The sequence below is a fragment of the Oncorhynchus clarkii genome, chromosome 1 (genome assembly GCF_045791955.1).
Source record: "Oncorhynchus clarkii lewisi isolate Uvic-CL-2024 chromosome 1, UVic_Ocla_1.0, whole genome shotgun sequence".
Lineage (NCBI taxonomy): Eukaryota > Metazoa > Chordata > Actinopteri > Salmoniformes > Salmonidae > Oncorhynchus > Oncorhynchus clarkii.
In genome coordinates, this window is record NC_092147.1 from 65,335,199 (window position 1) to 65,362,578 (window position 27,380).

The 27,380-nt window shown below is 43.8% G+C and overlaps 1 protein-coding gene across 3 annotated transcripts; it reads left to right on the forward strand.

Moving 5' to 3' along the window:
• The first annotated feature begins 1,602 nt into the window (after positions 1 to 1,602).
• Positions 1,603 to 26,334, forward strand: LOC139410972 (delta-like 2 homolog (Drosophila)). Of its 3 annotated transcripts, none has more exons than XM_071156725.1 (6): positions 1,603 to 2,809; positions 13,221 to 13,313; positions 18,049 to 18,106; positions 21,929 to 22,059; positions 22,158 to 22,305; positions 23,011 to 26,334. In XM_071156725.1, exons 2-6 carry the CDS (start codon positions 13,235 to 13,237, stop codon positions 23,810 to 23,812), a joined length of 1,218 nt encoding a protein of 405 aa, XP_071012826.1. In that variant the 5' UTR covers positions 1,603 to 2,809; positions 13,221 to 13,234; the 3' UTR covers positions 23,813 to 26,334. The 3 variants fall into 3 exon arrangements, with proteins under 3 accessions (XP_071012826.1, XP_071012816.1, XP_071012834.1); XM_071156715.1 differs by lacking the exon at positions 1,603 to 2,809 and adding an exon at positions 6,596 to 6,778; XM_071156733.1 differs by lacking the exon at positions 1,603 to 2,809 and having other exon boundaries at positions 21,929 to 22,075; positions 23,011 to 23,947.
• The last annotated feature ends 1,046 nt before the right edge of the window (positions 26,335 to 27,380 follow it).

The following is a 27,380-nucleotide window of genomic DNA, read 5'->3' on the forward strand; positions in this document are numbered from 1 at the left end:
GCTCACAACGCCATACACGTGGTCTGCGTTTGTGAGGCTGGTTGGGACATACTGCCAAATTCTCTAAAACAACATTAAAGGCGGCTTATGGTAGAGAAATGAACATTCAATTATCTGGCAACAGCCCTGGTGGACATTCCTGCAGTCAGTATGCCAATTGCATGCTCACTAACAGGGATGTACACACATTTGTGCACAGCATTTTAGAAAAGTAACCGTTTTGTGCATATGAAACGTTTCTGGGATCTTTTATTTCAGCTCATGAAAGATGGGACACTTTACATGTTGCGTTTATATTTTTGTTCAAATGGCATTCCCACAGCCCCCCACAACACATAACCTTGCCCTTAACCCCCACATACTACACAGAGAGGCATGCCAGCAAGCATCCTGGCACCCAAACATAGACAAACACATGCACACTTCAAAACCCATCCAATTGGTCATGATGAAAACTGTACAGATGTAGGATCTTAGTTTGAGCCGGTTTGCTACAGCAAGAAATGTGGATTATAATGAATGAGCATATTTTTAGGGGGTTGGTACATTGATACAAGGGAAAATCAAGTTTGACATTTCAAATAGGAAATTACAAACTTCAGAAGCCTTTTTAAACCTCAAATACACTACGAGTTTTACATTTACTGCATTGCAGGAAAGTTATCCTGCAACAGGGGGATTAAATGATGATCCTACATCTGTACAGACATAATGCATGAGGCACATGGGACAAGCTTATGAGGACTTATGTGCTTATAGGATCTCTGTGTTGAATCCATACAGTCAAGAGATCCTGGGTTTGTACAGCCATTGCACGTAACATGCTGTCTGTCTGTGTCAGCCATCCGGAGACCTCGGCCGTTTGGATGCCTATTGGCCCTGCAGTCTTCTTCACAACCCTCAGCTGCTCCCAGGTCAAGGCTGCTGCTTGTGTGGAATGTTTGTTGTTCGCTCCTCCCACCATATCTGTCCCTTCATATTTGAGAGTCATTCAATACCTCCGCCATCAAGGTCTCTCCATGCTGACAGATAGCCCCCACGCCCCGCATTGTGTGCAGATTACTAGCAGTTAGGGAAGAACGCATCTCACAGGTGCACCGTCCAGTTCAATGTGCTACCTATCAACCCCACCCCCAAACGAGTGACTATTTCAAAGTCACCATTGGGCATGGTCAAATTTAGCGCCCCTCAACAAATGTAACAATGAGCCCCGGGAATTAGGTTACAACAACCTGGCCATGTCCCCTGGGACACCGTCCCCGCACCTGCCTCGGCCAGGAGACAGGCAACATATTTGCCAGAATGCGGCAGGGGGACTCTGGCAAATATGAATTTAACACCCTTCGTAACCGCCCACCTCAAAGTGACATGAGCGGAGCATCCCAGCAATGGAACGTTAATTCTCTCTCCCTGCTTGTAGCACACAGGGGGACGAAGGGTGTTAATGACTAGATTGATATCACAGATAGAACAATGAGCTAGTTATACAAATCTTTGGTGATATCTCCTTACGAAACAAATATCCGTAAAGAGCAAAGAAGACAGAAAACTGTCTGCTTGGACTTGGCCACTGTGTCTCAGCGTCATTTCAGAAAGTCAGGGGACTATTTCAGGCTTTGCGTCTCTCTGAAGAGGACCTTACCTGAGCTCTGTGGGCGGCTGAGTGTGAGTTCAGCTGCTCTTTCACTGTCTATTGAGTTTCAACTAACAGAGTGTCGTGGTTACACCTATCAAGGAGGGTTTACAGAGGGATCGGGGAAAAGAGGGTAGTCAGATTAACGGCGGATTAAGAGGGCTTCCCGACCTTGGCTTTTTTTCTTTGAGCTACCGATGTAATAAAAAGAGATTCCCAGCAGGCCAGTAAGACAAGCTTGAGCCTTTCTGTTGAGGTGATACTAAGCACTTCTTTCCTTGCCTGAACACAGGACCTGGCTTTGGACAATGTTAGAGGTTTAGACAGAGATTTTTTCTGTGGTTTGATGCTGACAGAAAAGCACTTGCCGGGTGTTGATTTATGGACAATAAAATATTCACACGACAAGTTTAGCTACCTGATATGCCATACAGCAGCCACAGCAGTCTGACACAGAATCAATCAGAGAACACGTGGATGGCTTGAGGTCTCTCTGTGCACTGGAAAGGAAGAGCGAGTAAGTGAGCTAGGGAGTGAATAGTGGAGTCAGTGAGCGAGCACTCGTTGTCCCTCCTCGGGGACAGCAAATTTCCACCAGCACAACCCAACAACTTCTGTTCAAAGACCCCGAGAGCTGGTGGCTGCTGTCTATTTTCTCCCTCTCCTTCTCATTTCGATCTATCCCACTGCACTTGGAGGGGCAATAAATAGCCACAGGTTCGCTGAGTGTGGAGCTGCTATCTAATCAAAGCTTAATTCAACACTGCCGCGAAACAATTTATCCGACAAAGTACTTGGCGATAGAATACAACCTCAGACACTCCCTCACTCTCTCTCTCAAGCTCAACGAGGAAGTGAAAAGAGTGTGTGGCCTGGAGGGTCAGGTCTGCACCCAGAGGAGAGGGCGAGGCGTGGAGCAGCCAGAGAGGGTGTGAAGTGGGGTGGACGAGTGTGTCTCCTTGTCGTCCATCTAGGGGGGAGCAGAGGCTTCTCCAGCCTGTCTGCAGCTCACCACACTAAAATAACCCAACACCCACAAGAGGGAGGCTGTTGCCCAGCGGGTGTGAGGATTGGACACACTTCAAGGGCAGAGGAGCCCACCGCCAGACTGATAGATTGGAGTGTAAGAGCACACTACAGGAGAGTGGACTGAGGGGAGTTTACTTGCCAAGCAAGGTAAGAACTGAAATGATTTCACATAGAATACATGAACACATTTAATGTAGATGATTATGTGTGTTGGCTTGAAAAAGTGTTTTTGGATGAAAAAGTTAAGAGCAACCTACTAAGTACATTAAGGGAAAGATACCTAATGACAAGATTACACATTGGTTTCATTGCCCTGTAAGCAGTCTATGGACAAGGTATGACAGCAATCCATGCTTTGGTTTTGTTTACCTGGGCACTGTATCAAATGGTACCTATGTTATATTAGCATTGTTTGGCTTCATGTCCAAGTCATCCTAAATGATCTAAAAATGTATTGTGTAACTCAATGAAGTTACTTATAGATGATTTGGACATGAAGCGTGAACATGCTAATATTTCAAGTCTTTTACCCTGTTGAGACATGTGCTTTTCGTTCCTGGGGGTTGAGTTATATTCTAAGCCCATTGACTTGCTCTGCTCACTTGAGATTATTTTTCCAGATCAAAAGCTACAGGCAAACAAATGTGGTCTCCATAATAAGGGCCCGTAAATCAGTGAATAAATACCACAACTTCCTAGTAAAAAGCCAACAAGAGTGTATAATCTGATTTCACTGGCCCGCACAACCCACTGGGCACACACTGGTGGAATCAACGTTGTTTCCACTTCATTTCAATGAAATGACCTTTAACCAACGTGGGGTAGACATTAAATTGACGTGTGTACCCAGTTGGAAGGCATTCTCTGCAACAAGACTAGAACGGGCAACACAGCTTAGGTGTGTGTGTAGCCTACACAAGCGTGTGTTTGTTTGGGTGTTTGTAAGTTCCGCTGTCGAAAGAAAGAGTTTTTCTATTTATGAGAAAATACTTTGTCTACAGCATACGTGAGGTCATGACAATTCCGGCTCTCACATCTCGTGTTAGCCCACTTGCTTTTGATTTAAGGTCCTTCAATAAACACCAATGTAGACATGCTGGGCACATGGACAGGAACCCAGTATCAGTGAGACTCATCTGCCAAGGCTTCATCGTGTTATTTTCTGGCTGCAGCACCGCAGGACTCGACCCATGTCCTCCTTCACTGTCACACAGTGATCTCTCTGCCTCCTGTCCTCTACAGATGCTTCCTAGTGATTTGTAGGAGCTGGCAAAACCCAAAGTAGGGAGTATCTAACACACTTAGGGGTTGTTATTGGCAACATCAGGCCCAAAGGATTTTCAGGTTCGTTCATTGACTATCTGCAAGTCAGACTCCAAGTCATTGACTGTGGGCCGTTAGTATAACAGCTTCATGATAATGAAGCCGCTGAAAGCTAAATAACTCATCTTGCACATTATGCCCTGCAATGAGGCAATATTATGCTAAAGACCCTTGTAGAGATTCTCCAGAAAAGCCCATCTCTTTCCTCTGTTGCCATAGCAGCCGTTGACCCCTGTGGCAATCAACCAGTGTTCTGGTGGGGTTAGCAACTGGATTATTCACTTCCAGGGCACATAGCATGTGAGAGGCCTTTCAAGGTACTCCTGTTCTGGTAAAAGAAGGATGAGCCACATTGCACAAACGATAAAGACAGATATTCAGTGGATGCATAAAGGCTTTTCCTCTTTCAGACGCTGTATTTTCCCTCCTAATCCGCAAATAAAGAAAGAAATAAACGGTGGCAGCTAATGAAAACTAGACAGAGTTTTGGCAAGGTAGATTGGTAATTCATTCTAGAGACAGGCGAAGGAGTCCTAGTGCAGTGACTCATACTATAAAACTGTCTGGCTAGAGTCACCTTTCACAACAGCCCTGTGTACGTAACAGGGAAGGTCTATGCAGTTAGATAAGACAAAAGGACTCTTCCAGGGTGGCATCTTTTTCCCCTATGAGCCAATGCATGTTCTGCCTTGGAGAGGAAATGGACTCTTGAGCCAATGGGAGTGGTGCAGGAGCATGTCATAAAGTATGTCATCCATAAACATTGATTTCTATTTTGTATTTGTTGCTTTTGTAATACGTAGAGGAATCTGAGGCCTGACAAATGATTTTCCCCTGTCCCTGAGCTTAAGCTTAATGTGTTACCAGAGGACTTATTGAGTGGAAAAGCTCTGGGCAGATAGTAAAACTGTCTAAGACAAAGGGAACCAGAAAGATCATTAATGGAATTAAGAACGTGTGGGAAAAGATATTCAATAAAGTCAAGTACATAACAGGATGATAGCATGGGAAGGAACTCGAGACAACTATGGGAAAAGCACACACACAGTATTTGCTCGACTCAGGCCAAAACTTTCAACCTTTGATTCTTACTTTGAAAAAACGAGTTTTACTGTCCCTGATATTTGTGTAAAGCAATGGGATTTGCTGTCAGAATCAAAGCAGGAAATGGCACAATAAATTGGCCACATATAATGATGCAAATGTTTTCATTTGATTAAGAATGACAATTTGACCATGTTTATTTTGGGAAGGCATTACAATGAAAAAAACTAACAAATGACAACAAACATATTCCCTTTTCTGATCTCTATTGTTGTAGTGTGTAATGCATACAAGTGTTCATTTAGCAATTTTCTAAATTGCAGTCATTGACATCAATTGTGGCAATTTGGAATCAAAGGGGTTAGGCAGGCTTAGTAAAAAGACTAACAGAAGCCATATAACAATAAAAGACTAACAAAAGCCATACACTCTCTGAAAGCAGGAAAGTAAATGATATTATTTTTTTCATGTGGAACAGATGCATCATAATCATGTAGTCTGAAACGAGTCACACAAATGTAAACACCAAATTGCTTGGTCAGATGGCTAGAATAATTGGCATGCCATTATCCCAATATAAACACATGCAGGCAGATAGGCAGGCAGCAGAAAGCAGCACAGTTGAGTGTGCTTCTCCATTCATCAGAATTTGGAGGGATATTATTTGTACACAGAGAGGGAGCCGGGTAGGCACACACCAGGACAGCTCTAAGACTGTTTGGGCTGGGTGAAGTGGATGGAAGTCCTTGATGTGTTTTCAGGAGCTGGTTGGGCTCCAAGAGTCAAATTGAAATGGGACTATAGACAATTTGAAAAACAAGCACCTGTAACCATTGTGTACTAAAAACAATGGTTTGCCACATTTAGCTGGATGAAGATATGTTTTCTCACAATATGCAGTAATAAGACACAACAGCCACTGTCAATTGTCACACATCTACAATACACACACACACACACACACACACACACACACACACGCACACGCACACGCACACACACACACACACACACACACACACACACACACACACACACACACACACACACACACACACACACACACACACACACACACCACAGTGTCTGTGGGAGGCAATCGTCCAGGCATGTGGATGCCTGTTTTCTAAGGCACACAGCCATGAAATTGTGGAGATAATCCCCTGAAAAAATTATCCTTTTCTTACTATCGCCTGCAGTGGAACGTGTGGGCACAGCAGGCCTCCAACCTCAGGAGCCCGATCTGTCGCTACAGCAACAGCCGTCCATTGACTAGCTCCACATTTCCAGGAGGCACAGAATATCAGCATGCACACATAAGGGTGCTTGATTGATATTCATCTCAAATATGTTTCTCGACTCTAGGGAGGCTGAGATTTTGAGAAACAGTGCCAGGAATTGATCACACAATCAGTTTGTGAGTCCAGTGGGGAATAGAAAGGAAGGTTATTGGCAGAAGTGATGACTGTCTAATGGAGATAAACACAAACTGTGCCTGTCCCTTTAAGAGTTGGTCCTTGGCAGGTCTGTGTTGTTAAGTGGGGAGGTGGATCCCTGCCTGTCTTTATTCTGCCTCTGTTTCTTTGACAGGATTTTTGATCAACAATCCCCTCCGTAATGTCTGCCTGCTCCTGAACATGTGTCTGTGTAGCTCTATTATGTGTTTTTAATACTTTGTGAGAGCATGTGTTCTAAATCATTCTACCTGAGGACTCTTATTCAGCGGTGAGGTGACCACCTTCAGCTCAGGTGTGTAACATACATACAGTGTCTGTTGGTGTGTGTGTGTGTTTAAATTATTGTAACCTTTTCTAGACAATATCTTGCATTGTTTTGCAAATGAACCAGAATCGGGATTGCTGTTTAGGATGATACAGTACATGAAAATGTGTGTAGGCACCTTGGTGAGTTATCTAACCATCTGGATGGTGCTTTTATGTTTACGCATAATTGTGGCCTATAATTTGCATCCATCTTGGCATCTTCTTGTTCTACTTCAAACTGGATAATAACAACATGTTGTGCCACGAGCCTACATGGAAAACGCACATTTCAACTACAGTAATGTAATAAGTAAGACGGTAATTACTGAATGAAACAAAACCAAGTTCATTTTAATTTTGATTAGATGCTATTTGTCAGCAGTGCAAATTTCTACAGTGTGGGTTTGATTGAATTCTACACAAAGTGGTGACTGTTAGCATTTCAAAGTCAGCCTCTATGGTCTTGTTATTGTTCACTTTACCATGTACACAATCTTTTCAATCAACAATTCTAATTGTTGGATTTACAGTCAGTATTCTGAATAATGAGATGGATGTTTTACCCTTGGCACTCTATTAGCGTTTCAGTTACATGAGGACATGCTTCCAAATACAGTTGAAGTCGGAAGTTTACATACACCTTAGCCAAATACATTTAAACTCAGTTTTTCATAATTCCTGACATTTAATCCTAGTAAAAAATCCCTGTCTTAGGTCAGTTAGGATCACCACTTTATTTTAAGAATGTCAAATGTCAGAATAATAGAGAATGATTTATTTCAGCTTTTATTTCTTTCATCACATTCCAAGTGGGTCAGAGGTTTACATACACTCAATTAGTATTTGGTAGCATTGCCTTTAAATTGTTTAACTTGGGTCAAATGTTTTGGGTAGCCTTCCACAAGCTTCCAACAATAAGTTGGGTGAATTTTGGCCCATTCCTCCTGACAGAGCTGGTGTAACTGAGTCAGGTTTGTGGGCCTCCTTCTGCCCACAAATTTTCAATAGAATTGAGGTCAGGGCTGTGATGGCCACTCCAATACCTTGACTTTGTTGTCCTTAAGCGATTTTGCCACAACTTTGGAAATATGCTTGGGCTCATTGTTCATTTGGAAGACCCATTTGCGACCAAGCTTTAACTTCCTGACTTATGTCTTGAGATGTTGCTTCAATATATCCACATTATTTTCCTCCTCATGATGCCATCTATTTTGTGAAGTGCACCAGTCCCTCCTGCAGCAAAGCACCCCCACAACATGATGTTGCCACCCCCGTGCTTCACGGTTGGGATGGTGTTCTTCAGCTTGAAAGCTTCCCCCTTTTTCCTCTAAACATAACAATGGCCATTATGGCCAAACAGTTCTATTTTTGTTTCAGCAGACCAGAGGACATTTCTCCAAAAAGTACAATCTTTGTCCCCATGTGCAGTTGCAAACCATAGTCTGGCTTTTTATGGCGGTTTTGGAGCAGTGGCTCTTCCTTGCTGAGCAGCTTTTCATGTTAGGTCGATATAGGACTCGTTCTACTGTGGATATAGATACTTTTGTACCTGTTTCCTCCAGCATCTTCACAAGGTCCTTTGCTGTTGTTCTGGGATTGATTTGCACTTTTCTCACCAAAGTTCGTTAATCTCTAGGAGACTGAACGCGTCTCCTTCCTGAGTGGTATGATGGATATTTCAAACTTTTTTAACAAATCAAAAACTGAAAAATTGGGCGTGCAAAATTATTCAGCCCCTTTACTTTCAGTGCAGCAAACTCTCTCCAGAAGTTCAGTGAGGATCTCTGAATGATCCAATGTTGACCTAAATGACTAATGATGATAAATACAATCCACCTGTGTGTAATCAAGTCTCCGTATAAATGCACCTGCACTGTGATAGTCTCAGAGGTCCGTTAAAAGCGCAGAGAGCATCATGAAGAACAAGGAACACACCAGGCAGGTCCGAGATACTGTTGTGAAGAAGTTTAAAGCCGGATTTGGATACAAAAATATTTTCCAAGCTTTAAACATCCCAAGGAGCACTGTGCAAGCGATACTATTGAAATGGAAGGAGTATCAGACCACTGCAAATCTACCAAGACCTGGCCGTCCCTCTAAACTTTCAGCTCATACAAGGAGAAGACTGATCAGAGATGCAGCCAAGAGGCCCATGATCACTCTGGATGAACTGCAGAGATCTACAGCTGAGGTGGGAGACTCTGTCCATAGGACAACAATCAGTCGTATATTGCACAAATCTGGCCTTTATGGAAGAGTGGCAAGAAGAAAGCCATTTCTTAAAGATATCCATAAAAAGTGTTGTTTAAAGTTTGCCACAAGCCACCTGGGAGACACACCAAACATGTGGAAGAAGGTGCTCTGGTCAGATTAAACCAAAATTGAACTTTTTGGCAACAATGCAAAACGTTATGTTTGGCGTAAAAGCAACACAGCTCTTCACCCTGAACACACCATCCCCACTGTCAAACATGGTGGTGGCAGCATCATAGTTTGGGCCTGCTTTTCTTCAGCAGGGACAGGGAAGTTGGTTAAAATTGATGGGAAGATGGATGGAGCCAAATACAGGACCATTCTGGAAGAAAACCTGATGGAGTCTGCAAAAGACCTGAGACTGGGACGGAGATTTGTCTTCCAACAAGACAATGATCCAAAACATAAAGCTAAATCTACAATGGAATGGTTCAAAAATAAACATATCCAGGTGTTAGAATGGCCAAGTCAAAGTCCAGACCTGAATCCAATCAAGAATCTGTGGAAAGAACTGAAAACTGCTGTTCACAAATGCTCTCCATCCAACCTCACTGAGCTCGAGCTGTTTTGCAAGGAGGAATGGGAAAAAATGTCAGTCTCTCGATGTGCAAAACTGATAGAGACATACCCCAAGCGACTTACAGCTGTAATCGCAGCAAAAGGTGGCGCTACAAAGTATTAACTTAAGGGGGCTGAATAATTTTGCACGCCCAATTTTTCAGTTTTTGAATTGTTAAAAAAGTTAGAAATATCCAATAAATGTCATTCCACTTCATGATAGTGTCCCACTTGTTGTTGATTCTTCACAAAAAAATACAGTTTTATATCTTTATGTTTGAAGTCTGAAATGTGGCAAAAGGTCGCAAAGTTCAAGGGGGCCGAATACTTTCGCAAGGCACTGTACTTGCGTACTATTGTTTGTACAGATGAACGTGGAATCTTCAGGTGTTTGGAAATTGCTCCCAAGGATGAACCAGACTTGTGGAGGTCTACAATTTTTGGCTGATTTCTTTGTCAGATTTTTTTTCTTGGCTGATTTCTTTTGATTTTTTCATGATGTCAAGCAAAGAGGTACTGAGTTTGAAGGTAGGCCTTGAAATACATCCACAGGTATACCTCCAATTGACTCAAATTATGTAAATTAGCCTATCAGAAGCTTCTAAAGCCATGACATAATTTTCTGTAATTTTCCAAGCTGTTTAAAGGCATAGTCAACTTAGTTGGAAACTTCTGACCCACTGGAATTGTGACACAGTGAATTATAAGTGAAATAATCTGTCTGTAAACAACTGTTGGAAAAATGACTTGTGTCATGCTCAAAGTCCTTACCGACTTGCCAAAACTATAGTTGGTTAACAAGAAATTTGTGGAGTGGTTGAAAAACGAGTTTTAATGACTCCAACCTAAGTGTATGTAAACATCCGACTTCAACTGTAGCCTCACACAAGTAGCACACACAAGTAGCACACACAAGTAGCACCTCCAATAAATTAATTATGAGACCAATTTCCACAGGAACAATTATTGAAAAATTATGTTCAAACAGTTTCTGGGGAAAATGTGAATGCTGTTTCTCAACAGGAAACGTGTAAATGGTGGCAGGCTTGTGAAAGAAAGAAAACGATGGTGTCAAGAATATCACAGGAGACCCTAAAATCACACCGTGGCTTTGTCCTACAGATACACCATAAAGACAATCAGTCATTTACAGTTGCCACAGCGATAGAGCGACATTTAGCTAAAAAGACTATAGGTGAGTACAGGAGCGGGGTGAAATACAGGTCAAAGTGTTTATGATTCCTGTGATCTGAAATATAATTTGATTCAGCAGTAGAGCACAAAACATTTATGTTATAACCAAGGGAGAAAGGGGACCGAAGGTAGGCCTTATTATTAATGAAGAGAGCTGCACTCAAGTCTCTATTTAAAGCAGGTAACAGAGTGCCTCTTGTGGAAGGTCTATTGAAGTCAGACCTGTATCTGATTGATGAAGAGCCAGGTCCAGGATGTGCTGCCTGCTGTTAGTATGTCTCCTCCTCAAGCAGTTATATCCTCAGATCTCGCTGACATTTTCTATCAACAAACTGACACATGGAAAATGTATCTTCAGAAAGGAGAACAGGTGAGAAATGGAAGGATCTCCATGTCATAATGTAGATGTTGTGTCAGAAAGGCCAGTACATGTTACATTTGGCATAGTTGGTCAGGTTTTTGTGAGCGTGAGAAACAAATCCGTACGATTCATTTGTTGGGGTTGTATAACATTCTTGTCAACACTTGAGCCAGAACAGACAGCATAGCTGATAATTGACATGGAATCCAGAGCGTCAATGACAATGGACTATTAAATGTGGCATGGGGAGAAAGAGCCCTCCTTATATGGAATTAAAACTCCTCTCAGGCTTCCCGTTCAAAGCAGGGCCCATGTTGGCTCTCATTAGCAGTTCACAGAACTCCATTAGGCTGTAGCAGGAACAGAGAAGGGCCCAGTTGGTGCCCACAGCCACATTCACAACGGCCATTCAACGGAATCTCAGAATGACAATTGGGAGATTACTGTGGAGGATATGAAAACTCCATCCAAGGGTAAGGCTGAAAAGTATAGCTCCCGACCCCTCGCTCTTAGTTAGCTCCATTCCCTGGAAGAGCTGGAAAGGTCAACTTGCCACTGCATAGAAAAGTGAGGACAGCACCTTCATCTGGATAAGGCATTTAGATGGACCTGGATAGGACCTGGATAGGACCTGGATAGGACCTGGTTAGGACCTGGATAGGACATGGATAGGACCTGGATTGGACCTGGATAGGACCTGGATAGGACCTGGATAGGACCTGGATAGGACCTGGATTGGACCTGGATAGGACCTGGATAGGACCTGGATAGGACCTGGATTGGACCTGGATAGGACCTGGATAGGACCTGGATAGGACCTGGATAGGACCTGGATTGGACCTGGATAGGACCTGGATAGGACCTGGATAGGACCTGGATTGGACCTGGATAGGACCTGGATAGGACCTGGATAGGACCTGGATTGGACCTGGATAGGACCTGGATAGGACCTGGATAGGACCTGGATTGGACCTGGATAGGACCTGGATAGGACCTGGATAGGACCTGGATTGGACCTGGATTGGACCTGGATAGGACCTGGATAGGACCTGGATTGGACCTGGATTGGACCTGGATAGGACCTGGATAGGACCTGGATAGGACCTGGATAGGGTCGAGTTGGCCGACTACCAAGTGGATATCAAAAATGTAAGTTCAAGTGCTGTGTGGCGGGAATGCAAATGTGATATACCTGAGTCACGGCATACTCTAGCCATCTAAATGGTTTAGCAGACCACTGTAAGCAAAGAGACCACGCTCACATGTCACATAGGTAACTAATAGCAACACGATAGAAACACACATTTGGAGGAGCAAGTTTATCTACTAAGCTTAGATGCAGTATCACTGCACTGCTCTCAAGAAGCCATAATGATCATTGTTATCTTTCTAACAGAAGTTAAGTGACAGTGTGTATGATGGCCCTGAGAGCGAGGGGTGGCACTGGAATGGTGCGGTCTTTCTGTAAATGTCCAGTATTAAAGATTCACACAACAGTGTAAATTATTGAGTGAGTGTCTGTGGCCTGTCGAGCAGATCAGGTTTCTCTCAGTTTGATCTTTGGGGGGGGAGTTGGTATTTTCGCGTTCCTGACTAACAGCACGCTTCATTTTGGTAGACTGAGTAAGCAAAGCCCCAGTTCTGAGCTCTGGAACTACTGAGACATAGAGCTGAGTAATATGGGGGAAAGAGATCTAGGCTGATACAAGGTTTTGTTGGAATCAGCAGTTGTAGGTGTCTCTCTCCAGGACCAACACTTGTCGTGGGATACCATCATGTCCGAGCTGATTTATAACTGGGACACCTGGTTAAGTGTCCTTTATCAGAACGATGACAGCAGGATAAGAGTTACGAGCCAAGATGTAATGACCCTGCAGGCCTCCGTGGCGGAATTTCTCACTCCTGTTCTGTAACCTTTGGAGACCCCTTTGTGGCCATAATCACGTTTGCCTTATGGTAGAGGTTTATGTCATGCCAAAGATAGATGTCCCTACATTCGAGTGTATTGGCACAAGGTAACCCCCCTACAGCCTAAAGAGGAATCTTCTGTGCTCGGTTTCAGATCCCGTTTGCACCATGCCTCTGAGAGACTCAGTCACCCTGCTGCTCTGGAGTTGCTGTGTACTAATGCTCATCCACCAATGCAAGGCTCAAGGTAAGGCATTTGCTGCATGTCAATTGGTGCCCTCAAGTAAGTCAGTGGCTCATTGCTAGCCAGTAGCCATCCACTACAGAAGTGGATGTATACCGGTGTGTACTTATTATAGTACATATATGTACTAATAGACAGAGAGCCCTGGGAACTGATACTGTATGCTGGGTAACAATCGGATTGAAGCCAAAGGCGCAATACAATTTCTGCTTGTTGATAAAAGTGAACAAAACTCTGTTAAAAACATGCATCATAAGTAGTTTGATCAATAATTTTGAAATAAAATATAAGTAAATCTAAAAAAGCAACTTAAAGGAGCACACTTTATAATAAAAAATATGCATATATTTTTTGCGTGCAATAACGAATGCTTTAGATCCGACTCAATAAAACAATGTTGAAAGCATGAAGTACAAAGATTCTTAACTGTATTTCAATTTAAACATTGAACATTGCTGGCTGTGCGTGAAGAATCATGCACGGAAGGGCAGGGACTGTTTAGTTAATTAGGATTCCCAATAGCTACTTCACGTGCAGCAGCTACTCGTCCTGGGGTCCACGTAAAACATTCAAATACATGACCAAGTACAGAACAGTAATATACAAGAAAAACACAAGATATGACATTACATTAAAAAAAAAATATATATATATATATATATATGGGAAAGACACCAAGAGACAACAGTAATACTATTTACACACTATTCATATATACTGTGAGGGGACACACACACACACACACTCTAACGCACATATATTTTTTTGTATTGTTTGTATTATTTTTTGTTGTTGTGTTGTTTGTATATTGTTGTGTTTTACATTTCTGGGATTTTCCTTGTCTATCTGTGTTTTGTTACTTGTTTTGTCTTTTTTTGTGGACCACAGGAAAAGTAGCGGCTGTTTCTGCATAAGCGAATGGGGATCCAAATAAACAAATAAAAGTGTTGAATCAGTCATAATCTGCCCTCAGTATGGAGTGCAATAGCAGATACGTTTTTCTTTCCTTCTCCCTCCCTTGTGAACTCAACTGTGAAATTCCTGTCTGGTTACAGAATGTGATTCATTTTTGCGTTGGCCCCTTGGGGCGAGAAGGGGAGCCGTGATGTGGTATGAGGCATTGTGTCAAGAGGTGTGTGACACGTGTCAGAGAACAGATGTCTGACCCTAGATCGAGCGGCAGGAAAGCCCTCTGTGTCACAGCAGTAGCTACTAGCCATGGGGTTTGCTTTAAGGATAAAGGGTCGAACAGTCCGTCTGTGTCTTTAGGCCCCGCCAGGAGCCTCAGAGCCAGGGGATGGCGGCTGATGATCCCTACTCGGTCGTCTTGCCTAAATATTTTTCTAGCGCCACAAGCAGCTGAGTGGATCCAGAGATTAAATGATCCTTAATTTCTCAGGGATCTTGTTACGACTCCATCATCTCCTTCAGACACTGGCGGCCCTTCGCACGTCCCTCCTCACCTCCCCTTCCTCCTCAATCTGAACTCAGGGCACACACACGTTCACACACTCCTTGGAGCTTGGGCTGGTGGCAGGCACACGGCCTGTCTGGGGATCAAAATGGAGGAAACCCAAACCTGTGCTGTGTGTATGACTGGCACCAGAGCTCTGGCCGCGGGGAGGATGGGGGGGGGGGGATAAAGTTTCATGGCCAGGGTTAAATTTAGATCCCCCCGGTTTTAACATGGAGAGACTCGTGTGAACTACCCCCCCAGAGGAGCACCGGGGAGCTTGCAGGCCCTGGGGGCCAGCCTAGGGAAGAAAACAGCACCTGTCCCCCCATGATTAGATGGCAAATCAGAAGCTCTTAAATAACACTGCTCCAGACAAAGGGCATTGTGTTTAACAGTTGGTGGTCCAGTCATTATTTCCGTGATTATCATGGTGATACATAAGCTGGTGACAAGGCCCTGTCCAAGGCCTGGATACGTACGATATCACTAACAAGCATTCTATGAATGACAAGTTGACAACTTACAGTATACTGTATATACCGTTACGCAGTTGTCATTATTTCTATTTTGACAATGCTTATACTATACTGATTTTTTTTGTTATCTTGCTCAATAATCAAGCAGATGGGGACTTCGTCCTGATTAGTTCAGGACTATTTATCCTGATTCCAAGTCTTCCAGGAATCAGTCTGTTGCTGATTCTGAGCCCTAGGCCTATTTGGGGTCGTGTGTGCCTTTATGGTTCCAGTCTTAGCAGAGCCGGAGGGAACTTATTACAAACACACAGAGTTCACCACAGGGACAGGGAATGGGGCAGACCAGACAGGCTTCCCTGGCAAACAGTGGCTGGGATTGGGCCACTCTGACTTGCTGCAGGGCCAGCAGCAGAAATGAGAGGCAGGCTGCTGTACATGCCAGGAGGCTGACTTGTCTCATCAGTCTATCCACACTCTGCAGTGATCAGATGTCTGTCTGTCTGTGCACCATGGCCTGCTCATTCCCTCCCTATGGACATGTGCATGATGTGTGCCTTTGACGCACCCCCATCCTGCATACTCCTCCTCTCTGTCCCCTCTCACTCTCTTCTCAATCATTGTGATGCTCACTGTGGCCCAACTCTTCCATCCCCTTAAACTCTCTATGTGTCTTTCTTCCTGCCAGATGTAACACAGTTCACATAGCACTTCAAGAGGCTTTGAAGTTTACTCTAATAAAAGGGAAATAAAATGGCCTCCATGTAGCTTTAACACTAGGGAGGATGATAAATCAGAGAGCTCTCTGCTCTTCAGCAAATAACAGAAATATGCTCCCATCCTAACCTGAGGCACTGGCAGCATGGGATAAATGGCATCTGAAGGATTGTTGATGGTGTGTACTGTGACATCCTCCGTGCCATTTCAGGACACTGTACAGGCCAGGCAAATGGCTGGATCAGGGGTCAATTCAACTGTAATTGCTTTGCTTTGCGTACACAGTAGCATTTAAACCAATTTATTTCCTATGGTCCTATAAAATTGCTAAATGTTTCTAGATAGACATGCATATGTATGGGCAGGTTTAATTAGATTCAGCCCCAAGTCATATAAGATGCCACATCTCTTAATGCGTGTTGTTATATTGAATGAAACATGCTTTTAAATTAGCACAGTATTCAGTTTTTGAATGCCAAAAAAATAAATAAGGTCTCTGAAAATATAACAGCTTACTGCAGTATTCCCCATTGTCTGTGGGATTTATTGTTTTAATAAACTTCCCTGTTTAGAATACATGAGCTAATACTGGGCTTTCCCAGCTGTCTGCATTTAAGAGATGACGGTTTCTGAACTGCTTCACCATCCTCAGATAACAGTTAGTACTTCTCAGCTGTTCCCGCGATGGCGATGGGAAAGCCAAGCCTTTCATTGTTCAAGGTCCGCCATGTTCCCACGGACACAGGGCTTACCGCAAGCCCACTGTCGTGTTGTTCATGGAAAATGCCTGCCATTCCACGTCAAAACAATGAGTGTCTGCATTGTATGCACACGCAACCGCAGGCTATACTAAAACATTTCCTACTGTATATTAAAGACAGAATTTGTACACGTTACTGTTTGGGAACAAAAATTGAATATAGGCTGCTGTAAGAACACTGCTCTAAAAATCCCTCAAAGTCCACCTCTCTATAGTGAGAGGGTTCGGATGTGTATAGTACTACAGTGTGAATTCCAGTGGGGTTTGGGCAGAGTTTGTGCGGGTGGAGACATGACTGCACGGCATTCCTCTCCTCCCAGCGCACACGCTCCCCTCGTGCTGCTGACTGCTACACACGCACCCCACACACCCTACCTGGCAAACCCCCATTATTTACCAAAGCCAAATGCAGACAGTACATTGGTATGCCTAAGGCCAGCCAAATCCACTAGTAACAACTGAGGACAATAACAGATGACTCACATATATATCCCTTTAGCAGAAGTTCAAATGCTTGCCAGTTTAAGGGGATGTTTAATAACTCAGCAATGCAGCTGTATTTTCCTTTCTGAAACCAATACCATATAACTCATAGTCAGATACAATCATATGAAACCTCAAGTCAAAGCAAACTGTGTGCCTCGTCGAACCTCGTCACCACTCCCCAGAAATCTGGCTGGTGGACGAGGCTGGCTTCGATTGACATTTTTTTCACTGTTGTTTCGTCATAACAAATGAGTCGGCAGATTCTCAGATGCCTGTCTGTCTGTCTGAGCAGCAGCTCAAAGTTCCCCAGCAGTTGCACCCGAGGAGTCATCGCACAGTCTCCGTGGAAGACGAGCTCTCGTAAAGTAACACTGCGCACACGGACGACCGACTGCCTAGGGTTAGAGGTCAAAGTGTCGTCAGCGTCCCATCGAGCCCTGAAAATCCCTCAAGCATCACTTAAACAGCGGTCATTCAGATAAGCTTATTCTGACTTTACAATTATCGAACCACGAGTGTATATCTCAGATACTGTTGTGTTAGAAATAGTTGTGGTAGAAAATGTATTCGCTTGGGATAAATGGCATATATTATATTAGGAATAAACACCCTGAATTCAACTGAGTTTTATAGAGCATAAAATGTATTTATTATCAGCTGCTGGAGAAAAAAAAGCTGTGGGGGTACATGCATACAAACAGCAGAAATATCACAGATAAGGCAAATGAATCTGCTCCGCGGATAATAGCCATATCTAATCAATGACAAGTATTAAGTCTGAACGTCAGGATATTACTGGTACATCTGGGATCTTTCTCTGAAATGAGTGTTTCCTTTCTCTTAAAGCTCTAAACTGTACGTGTAATGTGACCAATAGTCGGTGTGACGAGAATGCGGTGTGCAGGTAAGGAGAAACTTGATGGAAGATGCATCCATCTTTAATATGTCTAAAATATGATACAGTGCCTTCGGAAAGTATTCAGACCCCTTGACTTTTTCCACAATTTGTTAGGTTACAGCCTTACTCTAAAATGTATGAAATTGTTGGTTTTCCTCATCAATCAACACACGATGCCCCATAAGCATAAGCATAAGCATAAGCATAAGCACACGATGCCCCATAAAGCAAAAACAGCTTTTTAGACATTTTTGCTAATTTATAGAAAGTTTAGACAGAAATATCACATTTACATTAATATTCGGACCCGTTCCTCAGTACTTTGTTGAAGCAACTTTGGCAAGAATAACAGCCACGAGTCTTTTTGGGTATGACTCTACAAGCTTGACACACCTATATTTGGGGAATTTCTCCCAATCTTCTCTGCAGATCCTCTCAAGCTCTGTCAGGTTGGATGGGGAGCGTTGCTGCACAGCTATGTTCAGGTTTCTCCAGAGATACTCGATCGGGTTCAAGCCGGGCTCTGGCTGGGCCACTCAAGGACATTCAGAAACTTGTCCCAAAGCCACTCCTGCGTTGTCTTGGCTGTGTGCTTAGTGTCGTTATCCTGTTGGAAGGTGAACCTTCACCCCAGTCTGAGGTCCTGAGCGCTCTGGAGCAGGTTTTCATCAAGGATCACTCGGTACTTTGCTTCGTTCATCTTTGCCTCGATCCTGACTAGTCTCCCAGTCCCTGTCACTGAAAAACACCCCCACAGCATGATGTTGTCACCATGCTTCACCATAGGGATGGTGCCAGGTTTCCTCCAAATGTGACACTTGGCATTCAGGCCAAAGAGTTCAATCCTGGTTTCATCAGACCAGAGAATCTTTTTTTCTCATGATCTGAGAGTCTTTAGGTGCCTTTTGGCAAACTCCAAGCGGGCTGTCATGTGCATTTACTGAGGAGTGGCTTCCGTCTGGCCACTCTACCATAAAGGCCTGATTGGTGGAGTGCTGCAGAGATGTTTGTCCTTCTGGAAGGTTCTTCCATCTCCACAGAGGAACTCTGGAGCTCTGTCAGAATGACCATCGGGTTCTTGACCAAGGTCCTTCTCCCCCGATTGCTCAGTTTGGCCGGGAGGCCAGCTCTAGGAAGAGTCTGGGTGGTTTCAAACTTCTTCCATTTAAGAATGATGGAGGCCACTGTGTTCTTGGGGACCTTCAATGCTGCCGAAATTGTTTGGTACCCTTCCCCAGATCTGTTCCTCGACACAATCCTGTCTCGGAGTTCTACAGACAATTCCTTCGACCTCATGGCTTCGTTTTTGATCTGACATGCACTGTCAACTGTGGGACCTTATATAGACAGGTGTGTGCCTTTCAAAATCATACCTTTCCAAATCAAATTGATTGAATTACCTCAGGTAGACTCCAATCAAGTTGTAGAAACATCTCAAGAATGATCAATGGAAACAGGATGCACCTGAGCTAAATTTCGAGTTTCATAGCAAAGGGTCTGAATACTTATGTAAATAAGGTATTTGATTTTTTTTTGTGCAAACATTTCTAAAAACCTGTAGATTGCAGAGGATTTATATTTTTAATATCAAAATTAGGACAAGGCATTAACATAACAAAGTGGAAAAAGTCAAGGGGTCTGAATACTTTTCGAATGCACTGTATATCTTAATGTGTTGCCTATGACAAGCATACAGTTGAAGTCGGATGTTTACATACACCTTAGCCAAATACATTTAAACTCAGTTTTTCCACAATTCCTGACATTTAATCCTTGTAAAAAAAAATCCCTGTCTTAGGTCAGTTAGGATCACCACTTTATTTTAAGAATGTGAAATATCAGAATAATAGTAGAGAGAATGATTTATTTCAGCTTTTATTTCTTCCATCACATTCCCAGTGGGTCAGAGGTTTACATACACTCATTTAGTATTTGGTAGTATTGCCTTTACATTGTTTAACATGGGTCAAACGTTTCAGGTAGCCTTCCACAAGCTTCCCACAATAAATTGGGTGAATTTTGGTCCATTCCTCCTGACAGAGCTGGTGTAACTGAGTCAGGTTTGTAGGCCTCCTTGCTCGCACACGCTTTTTCAGTTCTGCCCACAAATTTTACCTTGACTTTGTTGTCCTTAAGCCATTTTGCCACAACTTTGGATGTATGATTGGGGTCAATGTCCATTTGGAAGACCCATTTGCGACCAAGCTATAACTTCTTGACTGATGTCTTGAGATGTTGCTTCAATATATCCACATAATTTTCCTCCTCATGATGCCATCTATTTTGTGAAGTGCACCAGTCCCCCCTGCAGCAAAGCACCCCCACAACATGATGCTGGATGGTCATTATGGCCAAACAGTTTTATTTTTGTTTCATCAGACCAGAGGACATTTCTCCAAAAAGTACAGTTGCAAACTGTAGTCTGGCTTTCTAATGCAGTTGCAAACTGCAAACTGTAGTCTGGCTTTCTAATGCAGTTGCAAACTGCAAACTGTAGTCTGGCTTTCTAATGCAGTTGCAAACTGCAAACTGTAGTCTCGCCTTATAATGGCAGTTTTGGAGCAGTGACTTCTTCCTTGCTGAGCGGCCTTTCAGGTTATGTCGGTATAGGACTCTTTTTTACTGTGGATATAGATACCTTTGTACCTGTTTCCTCCAGCGTCTTCACAAGGTCCTTTGCTGTTGTTCTGGGATTGATTTGCACTTTTCGCACCAAAGTACGTTCATCTCTAGGAGACAGAACGCGTCTCTTTCCTGAGCGGTATGACGCCTGTGTGGGCCCATGGTGTTTATACTTGGGTACTATTGTTTGTACAGATTAATGTGGTATCTTCAGGCGTTTGGAAATTGCTCCCAAGGATGAACCAGACTTGTGGATGTCTACAACAAAAAAATGATGAGGTCTTGGCTGATTTCTTTGGATTTTCCCATGATGTCAAGCAAAGAGGCATTGAGTTTGAAGGTAGTACTTGAAATACATCCACAGGTACACCTCCAATTGACTCAAATTATGTCAATTAGCCTATCAGAAGCTTCTAAAGCCATGGCATCATTTCCTGGAATTTTCCAAGCTGTTTAAAGGCACAGTCAACTTAGTGTATGTAAACGTCTGACCCACTGGAATTGTGACACAGTGAATTATAAGTGAAATAATCTGTCTGTAAACAATTGTTGGAAAAATTACTTGTGTCATGCACAAAGTAGATGTCCTAACCGACTAGCCAAAACTATAGTTTGTTAACTAGAAATTTGTGGAGTGGTTGAAAAACGAGTTAATGACTCCAACCTAAGTGTATGTAAACTTCCGACTTCAACTGTATATGACAAACATATAAAGCCATCATTCAGGCCCACGATATTCTGGTGTCAATTATGTCCTTTAGAGCGGGTCGCACTCACAAAATCTATGGAGTATTTCTACGAAAGAACATTCTACGAATGTTCATATTTATGTGCCTCACAGATGCTGTACAGAGCAGCGCATTGCAAAAGTTATTTTGTTAAGTATGGGCGCCCTCCTGTGTCCATTGCGGAGGGTAAGAGTGGCCCTGCAATTTTTGATTATGCCACTGTATATAACTGTATATCAGTGGAGGCTGCTGAGGGGAGGACGGCTCATAATAATGGCTGGAATGGAGTGAATGGAATGGCATCAAACCATGTATTTGATGTGTTTGATACCATTCCACTGATTCCGCCCCAGCCACTACCATGAGCCCATCCTCCCAAATTAAGGTGCCACCAACCTCCTGTGCTGTATATCTCCATCATGAGGCTCTGTTGGCTATAGAGTTGAGAGCTGATCTAATTGGCTGTGCTCTATTCCAGGTGTGACCCGGGTTGGGAGGGGCAGCAGTGCAACGTCTGTGCGAGAATGCCAGGCTGTGTCCATGGATCATGTCATCAACCCTGGCAATGCACCTGCGAGCCTGGATGGGCAGGGCGCTTCTGCGACAAAGGTGACAGAAAATATTTGTATGTATCAGACCATCATAATTGTATTTATTCAGTGAGTGGTAGAGCAGTACGTATTCACCGCTTCTCTCCTCTGCTTCAGATATCCATGTGTGTACAAATGAGGCACCTTGTCAGAACGGTGCCACTTGTTACGCCAACGTTTCCGGGGAATACTCCTGCCTCTGCCCCGAGGGATTTCACGGGAGGAACTGCGAGCACAAGACAGGACCCTGTCATAAGACCGGCAGGTGAGTTCAATTAGCAACACACTCGAAAACAATCTATGGAACAAGTTTGTCTCAGGCCTACTGCTTCTGCCTTAATCAAAACAAATCACAAGTTCAACCCCAACCAGTGACTCAACTAGTGGTCATTTTAGACTTTTCAATGGGAAACTAGCTACACTATTAGTGTGTGTAAATTACAATCAATCAGTGGTTCTCTCAATGAGTGTGTTTCAGTGTGTGTGGGTTTTGACTGTGTGGTGTCCCAGCTGGTCCCCTGATGGCAGTCAAAAACATGCAGACTGGCACGGGCCACGTAGCAGCCTGGTCAATTTGTATCCACTGGAGAGCAATCATGTGATTTAATGGGCTCATTATCGGCCAAGTGAGTGGCCTCTAGTGCTAAGAAACACATTGAAGCCAGGCATCTACACTACAGCCCCCATGGAGTTCCCAAATCACTGGCTAAACGGTTACCAGGGAAACCATACAGGCCAAGGCACAGACTCTGGGGCAGATTTGTCTTAAAGTGCCAAATCAATGCCTGATTGAATGTAATCACTTATCATCACAGAGTAAGCGCCACACATTTACTTACAAATCAGTTGGATGTCCAGGCCCATATGAACAGGCTTGGGTTAAGTAATCAATTCAGCACTGAAAATCTATTCAGTTATTCAGATCATTTACCTCAGGGTTTTTAGTGCTTATGTTGTCTTTATCTTTCAGGTCTTCGTGTAAGAATGGCGGGCAGTGTGAGGACAGTGGCGGTTATGCTCCAGAGCTCTCCTGCCGCTGCCTGGCAGGCTTCACCGGGCCACGTTGCGAGAACAACATGGACGACTGCCTGATGCGCCCCTGTGGTAACGGTGCCACCTGCCTGGATGGCATCAACCGCTTCTCCTGCCTCTGTCCCGAGGGCTTCATGGGCCGGTTCTGTACCGTCAACCTGGATGACTGTGCCAGCCAACCTTGCCTTAATGGAGGGCGCTGTCTGGACCGTGCCAGCACCTTCCACTGCCTCTGCAAGCCTGGGTTCACTGGCAGGACCTGCGAGGTGCCCTTAAGGAGCCCAGCGAGCCAAGCGCCCATCAGCAGCTCCCATGACTGGGCTGGGGGAGGTGGGGACTGGGGAAGGGTAACTCAGTCCAGGCCAGACCAGGACATCACGAGGGGGGACAATAATAGTGGAGACAGGCTGCTTAAGATCTCTGTGAAGGAGGTTGTGACCCAGTGGGGGTCGTCTGGCCTGTCAGAGGTGCAGCTCATCACCCTCCTGGTGCTGGGGGGCATGACACTTGCCGTGGTGGTGCTCACAGCTGGCCTGGTGCTGAGGGGACATTGGCAGGACCACTGTGCAAGCTGCAGGTGCGGCCCCACCCCCCACCTGCACCCGCTGAAACACCGAGACCGCCAGCCACCCCCGCAGAGCCACCTAGTCACAGTAGATCAGGAGTGTAAGATCAGCTTCCTGCACACACCCACAGCCCCAGAACTGGAGAAGAAGAAACTGAACACTGAGGTGATTTAGGTTATGTTTACTACCTCCACAGCCCTGAACACAGGACACAGACTGCTCTCAGCAGAGGGAAAGCCATGATTTTATCCCAGCCCTGCCTCCATGACTGATTTTCTTCAGTACTGACAGTCAAAATACAGACAACATACCGACCTAGGTATCGAAATCTAAAGAGACGCAGGACCAAGAAGGGACCAGTGGGTCTGTTCAAGGGTAAATGTTAGGAGTGTCAAACACATTCTCTTAACAAAAGGAGCGTAGTCCTAATATTACGGATTATTTGTTGACCAGAGGGGTAAAGCGGAGATACATCATGAGAAATATAGTCAAGTCCTTTGGTTACTTGTCACGGACAACCAATGTGTAATTTGTCCGTCCACAAAATCAGCTGATTCGATTTCTTGGCATGAACTGCATGTAAGACAGGCCTACTGACAGACAGCTTTGGAATGCAAGCCGAGACAATGCCCTTGTTATGTCAACCTAATTGGTGTACTGGTATTTGTCACTGCTGTTCTCGTCACGATATTAGGCCAAAATGTTAGACATGAATGAATCTACCCATATTTTTCCAAATGGGCTCTGACCTCGGAACAAGCTCTGCAGTGAGCCGAATTCTGACATGCAGACAAATGATTGCCTGAATTCATGTTGTTTTAACAGTGTACTTTTTATACCACAGACTCAAGATCTGCAACACCTCAACACCTACTTCATTTAAGTAACTGTCCAGTGTTTCCAGATTTCTATTAAATATGACCTATAAATAATTACAATATGAGTAAAATAGTTTTCCTTCCAAAAAAGTGTAATTGTGTATGTAAAAAAAATCTGCTTTTCTGTGTTGGAATGGTGTGGGCGTACCCCATAGAGTTAGATAGAGGCACGGGCATTGCCATTTAGGGCTTTCAACATTTTAAGGTAGTCAACAGGGTTGTACTTTCTATGGGTTACGGAAGGATGACATGATTCCATCCAGGGCATCAAGAGGGATCAGCCAATGAATTATACTTGTGAGAAAGCACTAGGAGGCCGTATGTACCTTTTCAGTTTGTTTGTCAACTCATAGAAGTAGTAGAAGAAGAATATTGACTACTTCAAAATAAAGATGGCCTTAATGGCGCTGCCTGTACGCTCACAGATGCCATCATGGGATATACACTGAGTGTACAAAACGTTAGGAACAGGTCTACCGGGTGGTGCACTGGTCTAGGGCACTGCCTTGCAGTGCTAGCTGTGCCACCAGAGTCTCTGGGTTCGCGCCCAGGCTCTGTCGCAGCCGGCCGCGGCAGGGAGGTCCGTGGGGCGACGCACAATTGGCCTAGCGTCGTCCGGGTTAGGGAGGGTTTGGCCGGTAGGGATATCCTTGTCTCATTGCGCAATAGCGACTCCTGTGGCGGGCCGGACGCAGTGCACGCTAACCAGGTCGGTGTTTCCTCCGACACATTGGTGTGGCTGGCTTCCGGGTTGGATGCGCGCTGTGTTAAGAAGCAGTGTGGCTTGGTTGGGTTGTGTTTCGGAGGACGCATGGCTTTCCTGTACGGGAGTTGTAGTGATGAGACAAGATAGTAACTACTAACAATTGGATACCACAAAATTGGGGAGAAAAGGGGATAAACATTTTTTTTAAACATTAGGAACCCCTGGTCTTTCAGGTTAAAGAAGGATTTTTAAGCCTTGAGACAATTGAGACATGGATTGTGTATGTGCCATTCAGAGGGTGAATGGGCGAGACAACAGATTTAAGCGCCTTTGAACGGGGTATGGTGCCAGGCGCACCGGTTTGAGTGTGTTTTCACGCTCAACAGTTTCCCATGTCAAGAATGATCCAAAGGACATCCAGCCAACTTGACATAACTGAGGGAAGCATTGGAGTCAGAATGGTCCAGCATCCCTGTGGAACGCTTTCGACACCTTGTAGAGTCCATGCCCTGACAAATTTAGTTTTTTCTGAGGGAAAGATGTTCCTAATGTTTTGTACACTCAGTGTATATAAAGATGATATCTCGATCTATCACTGTGGACAACAACAGAATGATGTGAGTGTATACCGGTCATTAAAAATATTAATGTGTAGACCGCTGATTGGAAAACTCATTCTTCTCTATGAGGAAATAGCAAGCATTTTTTAAATATTCTGTTTGAGATACACGTTTGAGGTGGGGACTTCATGTTTTTTAATTTATTTATGCTTTGGCCACATGAGTATAGAATGAGTTAACAACATTATTTGGGTATTAGTTAACAGAATATGAACTTTTAAGAGTGAGATTTTCACTGGACAGTTACTTTAAATTATAATTGTATCATTTCGTAAAAAGTAAAATTCTGTCAACACTGAAAATTAATTTGTGACCTGTTTACTTCTGTATGGTGTTTAATAGCGAATTTCAATATGGATTTGCTTAACAGTATTTTGAAGCTGTACATTTTATTTATTTTCTGTAATTTATTATAGAACGTGGTCTATTTGCAATGAGTCTTATTTTTTTATACTGAATTGTCTGCAATAAAGTTGCGAACTGTTTCCTGTACAGAGTGCCGTAATGACTGCCAAAAATGCTTCCAATTCAGTGTAGATAGAGCCAGGATACAGATAACAGGCACAGAAGATCTAAGAACACATACCTGGCTTTATCCCTAAATTACATGACCTCAGCGTGACAGGTCAATTCAATCAAGCAATTGAAAACAACACATTGATCGTCCATTTACCTATGATACTGTACCTTCTTTGCTACAAGGTGTCACATTTGTTTGTTGTTTAAAGCATTCTGAATGTCTATTTTCCAGGAGACAAACACCAATGGTTCAGACTTAGCATTTTATACCACCCCTTTTATAGACCTGCAGTCTTTTCTAGCAAGCAATTGTTTCTACATAATTTGAGACTTACCCTTTAAGTTTCCCTGAATCTCTGTGCTCTTATCCCACCATAAACATTTCCTCAGCTCCCAAGCCCCTGAATTTACCAAATAATGCCCGGTGGGTGGAAATGTGACCTGACCCCAACCTGACATAATATCCAGCAGAGGAGACCCCAAGAATAACCTGAAACTAGAGTCCTCACTTCCTGTGGGAAAGAGCTCCAGACAGTTCCCTCCTCAGGTTGACCACACAGGAATGATAGAGCTACTCTGTAACATGCATGTCATCACAACACAAGTTCCCGTAAGATAGCATTGTTAGAACACACCAAAATCACTTGTCATTTTACCAATTGAAAAGTCAGGCCCTGGACAAAACACACAATAAGATAAACCAGCAGCCAGCACAAGGAAATGTAGTTGTCTATACTCTCATTGAGGTTTTCACTGACCTTTGGCCAGTTATTCAGTGCCCTAATCACTGCCGACGAGAATTTGTTCCTGAAGCAGATGGTTTGCTCTGGGAGCCTAATGGTGTGCCTCCAACTCAGTACAACATCATCATAGCTGTGCTGTCAACTGGTACTGATGTGAAACAAATGGGAAGTGTTTACTGATGTATGATGGTCCATAAACAGTCATGCATTCAGATCCGATAAAATATGAGCTAGTGAGCCTGAGGAAACCCATCAGGTTGTTTTAGGAGAGATGTG